Raw genomic sequence first — 12457 nt, 5'->3', positions numbered from 1 at the left:
GAATTCATTGGGTTTTTCAAAAGTAAAGTACTTGTTATCTTATTGGGCCATTACTTCGGCAGTCTGAACAAATAAATCAACAGAACTCAAACAAACCCTACCACAGCATTTTCAGAATTTTAATTTAGTTTCAGACATGTGGAAATAGGAAACTGACCTAATAAATGTCCATGAAGCTGTTACATTACTGTAAATATCCAAGTGATTCATTAATGTCCTTTCCAGAAGGAAGCCTGTCACCATTACCCATTATGTCCTGTGCGATGGCATTCAATATTAATGTGGTTGACTCTTAACTACCCTCTGAAATGGTTTAGCAAGCTCCTCAGTTGAATCAAGCTACTTTCGATCAAGTGAAAGACCCCTTGTCAATTACACAGGGCAACTTGATTTGATTTTATTAGAAAGACCTCTTGATTTAAGGCAATAGGGAGCACTATTAGGGATAAATAATATTGGTGTCACTAATAAAAATTCACACAGTCCGCCTGCAGAGTCACAAATTTGAACGACAAACATGAGGCTGTTCAGCTCATCTTAGGCTGTCCCTTGGGACCAAGGATGACTTACTTTTACTCCAGACCTGTGGGTCCTGAGGTAACTCAATATTTCTATGGTAGATTAACACGCCTTGTCACAGATGGGACAGGTAATGTTTGTAGACATAGTGGGCAAGATGTTCAAATTTACATATGCTCCTTCTGTTGTTGTAACTGGCATACAGTTGCTCGTCGGAAATGTTCAAATGGTTGTCATCCTTCACGGATGCATTATCCTTGCTTTGGGAAGTCTTGGGCAACAGATTCCCATGAGTCAGAAAGGATACTGCATTTTTCAAGGAAACTTTAGAGGTGTCCTTGAAGCAATTCCTCTTGTCTCATGGTAACTGTTGGCTGTGGCAAACCTCAGTGCAGTGTGCTAGCTTTGGAAGTCTGGTGTCAGACATGCAGATGATGTGGCTTGCCTAACACAGCATAACAAGTGCTTCAACACTCTACAGCCCCTAGCTTGCCAGCGCATTGGCAAAGGCATCGCTGGTGATGTCTCACTTGAGATTTGAAGTGTACACATCTTTGATGCGTGCAGAGGGTAGGGAACACTGTGCTGGCTGATAGGATTTTGGTGCCAAGTTCAATGTCTTCGCATTCCAATGCTGTTCTTCAGATGGCCAAAGGTTGTGCTGACACACTTGAGACAATGTTGAATTCCACCATCAATGTCTGCTCCCATTGAGCAGAAGCTCCAAAGGTGCATTGATTCATCTTGTCCAGTGGCTCACTGTAGGTCATGATTGTTGGGGAACAGTGTTGTGCAATGGAAGCAGGCACATACAGGACTATTGTCTTCTCAAAGCGCAACTCCCATGCCCATTCTCTCATCCTTCATGAATATCTCAACACTGGCTAGGAGCTCAGCCTCCAAATGTACACAAATGCAAGCATTGCCTCCATTCTGCAGCTTAGGATAGTCTTGGTTCTGAACTGGATATGGGATGGGGGGTTGCAGTGAGGAAGATAAGGAAGAATGGTGTTGCAATGGCACCAGTTTACAGAGATATTTGATCTGTGGTGGATCCACTGATGAGGATCATGCGCTGCAGGCAGAAATGGCGACAAATTTCTGTGGTCAGCCAAATTTGAGTATACACTTTGATTCTGGGCAAGGTTATAAAGGCCTTAAGGTTGCTGCTGCTCCCTGCACTTTTTCTGGACTTCTCTTACTATGAACATTATGTCCACTGAATCTCTTGATGGACAAAATGCACATTATTAGTCTGGAATTAGCCATTGGGCAGGAGGCAATTGAGAAGAATTTTTGCAATGGCCTTCCGAAAAGCTGGTCACAATTACAGCATGCATTCATTTGAGACTGCTGCCTGCCATTTCACAACAGGGATTCCATCTGCACCAGTGTCCTTACTGGTTCACAATTCTCAGCCTTTTCAATTTTATCAGACCATTACTTATGTGGGGAATTCCCTGAATAGGTTCTTCTCCCCAACCCTCTCCAAATTATTTTATTAAATCATCATCCTTTCCTTTTAAATGTTATTATTAATTCTGTGTCTACCATGGTTTCTGGTTGATCATACCATATTCAAAAAAACACCAAGAGATTACCAAACATCTAGATGTACATTTCATCCACATCCTCCCTAAATTACTGACACAATTATGTATGTCTGAATATTGGAAACTTCTCATCTGATCCATTCAAACTATAGATTTTAATAACATTTAATGTCAACTTTTTTCCAGTACAATTATTCCGTCTACTTTTACAATTCTTCTATGTCAATTTGTCACGTAGCGATTGTTCAACTTAGTCACAACATGGTTGAATTTTGCATGCAAGATCCCACTCAACACCACTAAGATCAACTTTATTAATTTATTTTGTTTTGAACCCTGAAATTTTAGAAACTGCTTGTTATTTCACCTGTGGATTGCACAGTTGATTAGAACTTCTGGCATGTAATGGCAGGGAAGATTGAATAGTAAATGCAAGGAATAAAGTAAAAAATTGAGTTTCAGCTCAGAATGTAAATTCACTGCAACAGTGAGCTTTGATTCAATGCCTCCAATGGGAAACCACACTCATAAGATAATGATAAAGCTTTATTCAATTCAAATTCTCTGACTAGCATTTCCTGATACCATCACTGCCTTGTGTGAACCCAAAATTATGCCTTTCATCTGCAGAACATAATTTAATAAGCAAAGAGAGTTGGTATATTTTCTGATCTGTAATAATACTGTTGAACCATCATTTCCCACCTTCAGATTATCCACAAGGTCCTCAATATCTTTGTACCAACCACCATAATCTAACTCCCATAAGGCCTCTTACTTCTCACTTCACAAAAGCATAATTTCCAATGTCATCATATCATGTTATAACTTTAAACTCTTAAGAAAAAAAGTCTCAGCATAAGGAGTTTAGTTTAAAAGTTGCACACCAGTAGCATTTGGTTAAAAACCTGAAGGAGTTATTTGTCGCTGAGGAAGTCTAGGTTCAGTTGTATGAAGGATCCAGGAAGAGGCTTATCAGATTCTGATGATGTGAAATTGAAGACACAGTTAACTTAAGTCCTATAGATGTGAATCGGAAGGAAATGCTCTCTGATGTGTGGACTGTAATGGAATATTGTTGGGATTAATGGGATTGTGTTTTACCATGTGTTTCAAAGTCTTCAAAGGAGAATAAACCAGTTCACATATAGTTTACCTTCATTTCTTTTGCAAAAGAAACAATTTGGTATTATTGTTAAACCCAAATCAGCAGCATTAGATTAGATTAGATTCCCTACAGTGTGGAAACAGGCCTTTCGGCCCAACAAGTCCACACCGCCCCTTGGAGCATCCCACCCAGACCTATCCCCCTACAAACCACACACCCCGAACACTACGGGCAATTTAGCCTGGCCGATCCACCTAACCTGCACATCTTTGGACTGTGGGAGGAAACTGGAGCAACCAGGAGGAAACCCACGCAGACACGAGGAGAATGTGCAAACTCCGCACAGACAGTTATCCGAGGCTAGAATCGAACACGGGTCCATGGCACTGTAAGGCTGCAGTGCTAACCACTGACCCATCGTGCCACCCACGGTGTTTGTGTTTCAGTGAAAGACCACCTGACTAATACAAATAAAAAGTATGATCTATCAAGCTATATTTCAGTTCTGGGCTCTGATTTTTCCAGTAATAACATTGACAGAGCTATGCTTCCATGTAAAACAAAATCAGGACAATGGCACTTTAAAAAAGAGGAAGACAGACAAAGGTAATGACAACATGGGAAGTGATTCAAATGGGGAAAGAAACCTACAGGGCTGTCTGACCCAGCAGTGAATCTGCACAGCTACTGCCTTTGCTGTTTGATTTTCAGGTATCTCTGGATATCGGAATTATTCAAGAAAAATTAACAAACAGCAAAATTCACAGCTGACTTTGGAGAAACCTGTGTGGGAGAGTTCCCATCAACGGAGCAGCTAAGTGTCTTTTTAAAGTGTAACCTTCCTGTTTATTGTGTAAAGTTACAATTGTGAATAGAGTGGGATTTTTTATTGTATGTTGTATTAAGATTTGTCTCTTGATTAAACTTTAAAAATATTAAATGTAAGTACTAAGTTAGCCTGGAGGGGTGCTCTTTTGGAACAGTAAGACAGTGCTATTTTCAGGGTCTGCCTCTGACACTCCAGGGAAAGAAACCCCTTCTACTTCAGCTTCTACTTGTAGCTCAAACCCTTCCAGTCCTGGCAACATCCTTGAAAATCTTTTCTGCACCCTCTCAAGTTTAACAACATCCTTCCTACAGAAGAGCGACCAGAGTTGAGCGCAGTATTTCAAAAGTGGTCTCATCAATATCCTGTAGAACCACTACATGATACCCCAACTCCTGTATTCAATGCACTGACCAAAAAAGGCAAGTGTGCCAAATATCTTCTTCTCTATCCTGTTTAACTGCGACTCCACTTTCAAGGAACTTTGGACCTGCACCTCTTGGTCTCTTTGTTCAGCAACATTCCCTCAGGGCCCTACTATTCACTATATATATCCCGCCCTGGTTTGCCTTACCAAAATGCAAAAATTGTCATTTATCTAAAGTAAACTCCATTTGCCACTCCTCAGCCCAGAGGCTGATCTGATCAAGGTCCCACTACAGTCTTGAACAATCTTCTTCACTGTCCACTACACAACCTATTTTGGTGTCATCTGCAAACTTGCTACCTGTACTTCCTATAGTCACATCAAAATCATTTATAGAAATGATGAAAAGTAGTGGACCCAGCATTGATTCTTGTGGCATACCACTGATCACTGGCCGAAAAACATTCCTTTCACCACCACCCTCTGTCAATTTTGAATTTAATTGACTAGCTTCCCCCGGATCCCTTGTGATCTAAGTCTACCAAGCAGAACTTCTCAAACACTTACTCAAATCCATATAGACAACATCCACTGCTCTTCCTTCATCAATCTTCTTTGTCACTTCTTCAAGACACTCAATCAAGTTAGAGAGACACAATTTCACACATACAAAGCCATGTCAACTATCCCTAATCAGTCCTTGCCTCTCCAACTGCATGCAAATCCTGTCCCTCAGAGTTCCCCCAACAATTGACCTACCACAGACGTAAGGCTCACTAGCATTTAGTTCCTTGAATTTTCCTCACTGTTTTTCTTAAATAATGGCACCATATTAGCCAACCTTAAGCTTTCCAGCACTTCACCTGTGGCTATCGATCATTCAAATATCTCAGCAAGGAGCCCAGCAATCTCGTACCCAGCTTCCCACAAAATTCTAGGAAACAGCTGATCAGATCATAACCACTTGCTATCTCTTCATGTTGCAGTTGGCACTATTGCCAATCACCTTAAATCTTTGCTGACTATTTCACAACCTTGCCAGTAATGAGAATAGTTTTACTCTATTTACACTGTCCTGACTATCATAATTGTAAATGCCTCTATCAGCTGTCCTTTCAACTTCAGCTTCCTCAATCTATTCACCCAACTGAAGTTCTTTATCCCAGGAACCATGCTCATAAATCTTTTCTGCATTATTTCCAGTGCTGTAACAGCCTTCCAATGGTATTGCATCCAGAAAGGAATATAATACTCCACTGAGGTCAAATCAATGTTTTATAAAAGGCTGATATAATATCCTTACTTTTGTACTCTACAACTGTCTGAATCCCAGTATCTAATATGCGTTTTTAATTACTTTCTCAACTTGTTCTGCCTCTTACAGCAATCTAGGTATTTCAGTTCCTACATCTAATCACTTCTTATGTAAATGATGTGAATTTCATCTGTCATATGATCCACCCTTTCCACCAGCCTGTCTAGGTCTCTCGAAGTCCACTGTCTTCACAATGAGCAATAGAGTCATAGAAGTCTACAACATGGAAACAGTCCCTTTAGCCCAACTTGCCTATGCTGCTCAGTTTTCACAAATTAAACTAGTCCCATATGCCTGCATTTGATCCATATCCCTCCATACCTATCCTATCCATGTGCCTGTCTAAACACTTCTTAAAATGATGAAATTGTACTCAATTCCACAACTACCCTTGGCAGTACATTTCAGACATTCACCACCCTCTGTGTGAAAAAATTGCCCCGAACCCTTTTGTATCTCTCTCCTCTCAAATTAAACCCATGCTCTCTAGTTTTAGAGTCCCCTACCAGGGAGAAACACTGTGAGCTATCTACCTTATCCATGTTTCTTATGTTTCATATACCTCTATCAGGCCACTCCTCGGTCTCCTACGCTCCAGGAAAAAAGAAGACCCAGCTTCCATGTTTAGAGTTATGACCAAATTTTCATTCAGAAAATGGTACAAAACGAATCATACCAGAAAGAACATTCACAATAACTTAGCATCTTAATAAGTAGGAAACCAAACAGGCTGCTATTATTATTAATTATTATTATTATTATTATTATTATCAATAACTTGATTGTAGAAGAGAGACTAGACTGGAAGGCAACAAAATTCTGTTCTGCTACATTCTAACGCCTTGTCAGCCAAAACCACAGACAAATAAAACAAGCTAATCATGTCTGAGCCAAGTGTTAATAATCTAGCATCTAAAAAACCTGGCAGGAGTCCGGGGGATAAAAAAATCTGATTGATATAGCAAAATTGCTTTGATAGTATTCTGTCTCTATGGCTGACTTAAAAGCTCATTGGCAGAGAAACCCGGTAAATTTGGGGAACAAGTATAATCAATAATGAAGGATTTTGTTTATGTCGTAATAATATTGATGGTAGCTATGAGAAATACCCAACATTAGCTATCAAACAAGCCTCCCTGCAGTGGCAAGAGATCAGATTGCTTGTCCCTGATGCTATTTAATTCTTATCACATTTCTTCCAACATCTCATTAGAAGCAGTTCAGTAGCAGTTGTCCAAAGTGCTCCTAGATTATGATCTTTGCCTCTTCTCCTTCCACCAATCATTCTGAAATATCTGACACTCTTCAAAGTCACCTCTTAACAATAACAGAGGCAATATACTTGGTGTCCTAGCATCATGTTACATGAACATTCTTTCCAAACTGAAAGTAACAAAAGGTGATGATAAAAGAAGACTGGGATCTGAGAAATTATTATATCAGTTTAAAGGAGAGGGCTGTTTAGCTTTAATACTGTCTGTGTTTGGCAGAATGGGGAAAGGCTGCAAGTTGGACGACTTTGGGTAGCCTCAGGTATGAGAGAAAAGAGAGACCATGTCAAAATGGAGCAAGCAGGACAGGTAATATACTGCAGTAAAAAACTTCAAAACAAACTTTCACAACACCCAACAACATTTCTGATCCTTAGTAACATTAAAGCAAAGCAATACCAAAGGGTTAAATGTGGACTCCCTGTATCTTGTATTAAATGTACATTTCAAAATAAACACAGTTGTTTTACACATCAAGAACCGATGTGTCAGAGATACAAAATGTTCATTTAAATGATATCATTGATCAAAGGTTAATGAAAAATCATTTAAATAAACATATCTGTACAAGTGTTTTAACAGATGTCGAATTTAGCAGAAAGCAAAAGGAATAGAAATAGTTATCTTGGAATAGAAATAGTACTGGTTTCAATCAGTTTACTTAATGGCTAGCCCATCTGAAGAAGGCAACAGAAAATAATTGCAGCTTCTCTTCCAAAAAAAAATTATTGTTTTTGTTTAAACAGCATACCAGAAGCTCTTGCTGCAATACTGAGCAGAAAGTTGCTTGAACAAATTTCTCGCTAGTTGACCAAAGGTGATTCAGCACTCGTATCAGCTGTCAACTATATCCAATGACTCAATTGTTAAATAACGTAAAATTCAAGAATACCACTTAGAAATTTTCCTTTAAAAAATAATCTTTGAGATTTTCTCTCCGAACTCTCCTAGAGGTCCTCCCTCTCTAATAACTTTGAACTGGTGCTTCATGGGCACATGTATGCATGCAACTGCTCCAACCCAAATTCCAAACTTATCCACATTGAAAGATATCTGCCATCTTAAATGATCCAGCTCCAAACATATCTGCCTGAGAATTTATTTGATCCAAGATCTTGGCTTTTGCATACTTTTCAAGTCATCAGCCAACTTTGCAGATTGTTTCCCCCAATGTCTTCACTGAGAAAATTATCAACAACGATGAAAATAAATAATCCAAACACAAATTGTTAATGATGAAACTCCAACGGTGATCAATTCTATCCACTTTACCCACATCTCCTGCATAGAGCTGCAACATCAATAACTGTCCTTTCCATGTAAACAAAGTAAATTCATTATTTAGTCAAAGATCAGCCTTTCAATTACAGGCTACAAAGTTATACATAGCAGCTTATTTTTCAATTTTATCACTACCAATTCTAAAGTCAGAATACATAAACCCATATCTATCAACTTCAGAATCTCTTATAAAAAATGCAAGAAAGTTGGCAGTGATAATGGGAACTGCAGATGCTGGAGAACCCAAGATAATAAAATGTGAGGCTGGATGGACACAGCAGGCCCAGCAGCATCTCAGGAGCACAAAAGCTGAAGTTTCGGGCCTAGACCCGTCATCAGAGAGGGGGATGGGGTGAGGGTTCTGGAATAAATAGGGAGAGAGGGGGAGGCGGACCGAAGATGGAGAGAAAAGAAGATAGGTGGAGAGGAGAGTATAAGTGGGGAGGTAGGGAGGGGATAGGTCAGTCCAGGGAAGACGGACAGGTCAAGGAGATGGGATGAGGTTAGTAGGTAGGAGATGGAGGTGCGGCCTGGGGTGGGAGGAAGGGATGGGTGAGGAAAAACTGGTTAGGGAGGCAGAGACAGGTTGGACTGGTTTTGGGATGCAGTGGGTGGGGGGGAAGAGCTGGGCTGGTTGTGTGGTGCAGTGGGGGGAGGGGACGAACTGGGCTGGTTTTGGGATGCGGTGGGGGAAGGGGAGATTTTGAAACTGGTGAAGTCCACATTGATACCATTGGGCTGCAGGGTTCCCAAGCGGAATATGAGGTGCTGTTCCTGCAACCTTCGGGTGGCATCATTGTGGCACTGCAGGAGGCCCATGATGGACATGTCATCTAAAGAATGGGAGGGGGAGTGGAAATGGAAATGGTTTGCGACTGGGAGGTGCAGTTGTTTATTGCGAACCGAGCGGAGGTGTTCTGCAAAGCGATCCCCAAGCCTCCGCTTGGTTTCCCCAATGTAGAGGAAGCCACACCGGGTACAGTGGATGCAGTATACCACATTGGCAGATGTGCAGGTGAACCTCTGCTTAATGTGGAAAGTCATCTTGGGGCCTGGGATAGGGGTGAGGGAGGAGGTGTGAGGGCAAGTGTAGCATTTCCTGCAGTTGCAGGGGAAGATGCCAGGTGTGGCGGGGTTGGAGGGCAGTGTGGAGCGAACAAGGGAGTCACGGAGAGAGTGGTCTCTCCGGAAAGCAGACAGGGGTGGGGATGGAAAAATGTCTTGGGTGGTGGGGTCGGATTGTAGATGGCGAAAGTGTTGGAGGATGATGCGTTGTATCCGGAGGTTGGTGGGGTGGTGTGTGAAAACGAGGGGGATCCTCTTTGTGCGGTTGTGGCGGGGGCAGGGTGTGAGGGATGTGTCGCGGGAAATGTGGGAGACGCGGTCAAGGGCATTCTCGATCACTGTGGGGGGAAAGTTGCGGTCCTTGAAGAACTTGGACGTCTGGGATGTGTGGGAGTGGAATGCCTCATCGTGGGAGCAGATGCGGCGGAGGCGGAGGAATTGGGAATAGGGGATGGAATTTTTGCAGGAGGGTGGGTGGGAGGAGGTGTATTCTAGGTAGCTATGGGAGCCGGTGGGCTTGAAAGGACATCAGTTACAAGCTGGTTGCCTGAGATGGAGACTGAGAGATCCAGGAAGATGAGGGATGTGCTGGAGATGGCCCAGGTGAACTGAAGGTTGGGGTGGAAGGTGTTGGTGAAGTGGATGAACTGTTCGAGCTCCTCTGGGGAGCAAGAGGTGGTGCCGATACAGTCATCAATGTAACGGAGGAAGAGGTGGGGTTTGGGGCCTGTGTAGGTGCGGAAGAAGGACTGTTCCACGTAACCTACAAAGAGGCAGGCATAGTTGGCAGGACTGGACCACCCTTCCTAAAATCTCACCTTCTAGTTTCTATACGATTATATAATGCATCTAAAGAAATGAAAAGGTGCAGAATACTCCATTCAGCTATCCTATCATTCAATAAGATCATGGCTGATCAATTTGTTTTTTCAAATTTCACATTCCCATCTATCCCCAGTAAGGTTCAATTCTTATTAGGCTTGGGAGGAAGTGAGTTCTAAAGTCATGCAACACTGATGAGTTGAATTTCTCTTCATCTCTGCCCTAAAAAGGTGACACCTAATTTTATAATAATGCTCCCTATTTCTGGGCACCCCAAGAGGAAATATCCTTTTCATGTGGTACTAGTCAAGGCCATTCAGGATCTTATACATGTTATTATGGGCTTTAAACTAGATGTCAAAAGCTGAATGTTTTAAAACCCGCATTGGTGAACATTTTCTCCATTAAAATAGAGCCGGTATTGAATTTAACAATATATGAATTACGTTAGAGAAAACTTAATTTACTTGGTAATTGAAAAATTAAGATGATCTTTTACAAAAGGAAAACATAAATTTGCTCCTTATATAGTTGAATCATTTAGCTTAAATTAGCAAATTTCTAAAATGGATCGGTTAATAGAACACATATTAATATTATGTAAAAGCAAACAATTTAACCCATTTTAAGGGATCAGACTTTTGTTCTGTGAAGTTTGAATTACAAAAGAAAATAGAACAAGCTATTCACAACATTCAATGCAAGCACAATCACATTGGTCATCGCTACTCCTATACATCTCAGACTTTGCAAAATTATTTTCACGCGAGCAACATTCTTATTCATCAAAGTAGTTTAAAGATACTTATGAAAAATAGCTGTGAATGGTGGCTTTTAAATTATACTAAGTGCTAAAAATAAACTGTCTGGGCTATTACTGTTACCTCCTTTATGGTACGTTTCAGATGCATGTAGACACATTGCCCTGTTTTGCGATAATGTCTTTCCACATGTTCCCTTCCAAACCCGAGAAAAGTATTCATACACACATAAAGGCCACCTTCAGATTCCTGCAATTTAAACAAAAGAGGAATTTGACTAATGTTAGGGAAAACTAGGAATAAATGAGAAATGTAAAATTTCAAACAGTAAGGCAAATAACTTCAGTGTTGTACACACACTATCTTTCAAGTTATAATTTAACTGAAAAACCACTTTGCACAGCTGACATAAAAATTGCATTAAACCACATTTTTCAGTTTCCCTTCAGGCTAAAAAATACCTTCCATAAGTATCACATTTTTGATCAAATCATTTGAACCAATCTCATTTAATGAAAATGGCAAGGTTGCGTTAACATACTGCATATTTCTAAAACACTATTTGAGAAATCCTGGCCTCAAGATGTCACATCCAGTCAGTTTAATTCACTCCACATGGTGTCACAGAACATCTCAAGGCACGAAGGCTGTGGGCCTTGACAATATCCCAAAAGTTATAATGAAAACTTATGTTCAAGAACTAGGCAAGCTGCTCCAGTACAGCTATAACTGACACTGGATAAAACTGATATTGTGGACAATTGCCCAAGTATTTTATGTTAACCGAAAGACAAATCTATTGCAGGCAATTACTATCCTATTAATCTGCTCTCAATCATCAGTTAAGTGATGGAAGATGTCATCGAGAGTCCTTCAAGTAGCACTTAAATAATAATAAGCTGCTCTAGATGCTCAGTTTGGATTCCACCAGCAGAATTCAGCTCCTTGTCACACTGTAGCTTTGGTTCAAATATGGAGAAAAGAGCTGAATAAAAAAGATGAGGTGCGAATAAGTACCTTCAACACCAAGTTCATCCCAACAAAATTGACTTGAATGGAATTCAGGAGGAAAACTCTTCATTAGCTGAAGACATACCTGGAACAACAGAAAGCAGTTGTGGCTGTGGGAAGCCAAGCAGTTCAGTTTCAGGTGATCACTGCATGAGTCCCTTAGGGTAGTGTTCTGGACTCAACCACCTTCAGTTGCTTCATTAATAACCTTTCCAATGTCGGATCTTATGGTGGCAGGATGTTCACTGATAGCTGCAAAATGCTCAACACCATTGGGAACATTTCAGATGCTGAAGCAATCTACTTCAATTTGCAGCAAGAATTGGACAACATTCAAGTGTGGGCTGTTTCCTCAATCAGGCAGAAAATACAGAAGCTTGAACACAAGCACCAGCAGGTTCAAGAACAGTTTTTTCCCTGCTGTTATTGAACTGATGAATGGATTCTCTGACAAGATCAGCATTATTTGAAGTGAATGTTGATCTTGTTTGGTGCACGTTCTGCGTGGTGTAACCTGCATTCCTGACTCTGTCCAAACTTTTTTTTTCACCCTATGAT

The 12457-nt window shown here is 40.8% G+C and overlaps 1 protein-coding gene across 1 annotated transcript in view; it reads right to left on the bottom strand.

The window, feature by feature from the left end:
- usp13 (ubiquitin specific peptidase 13) overlaps positions 1 to 12457 on the bottom strand; it is a 93352-nt gene that overhangs the window by 68657 nt on the left and 12238 nt on the right. Inside the window, exon 2 of the mRNA XM_048541576.2 lies at positions 11012 to 11137. Coding sequence (XP_048397533.1) covers positions 11012 to 11137 — 126 coding nt within the window. The remainder of the gene's footprint in view (positions 1 to 11011; positions 11138 to 12457) is intronic.

The sequence above is a fragment of the Stegostoma tigrinum genome, chromosome 14 (genome assembly GCF_030684315.1).
Source record: "Stegostoma tigrinum isolate sSteTig4 chromosome 14, sSteTig4.hap1, whole genome shotgun sequence".
Lineage (NCBI taxonomy): Eukaryota > Metazoa > Chordata > Chondrichthyes > Orectolobiformes > Stegostomatidae > Stegostoma > Stegostoma tigrinum.
Note: the sequence above shows the minus strand (reverse complement) of the source record. Positions and strands in the feature narration are given on the sequence as shown.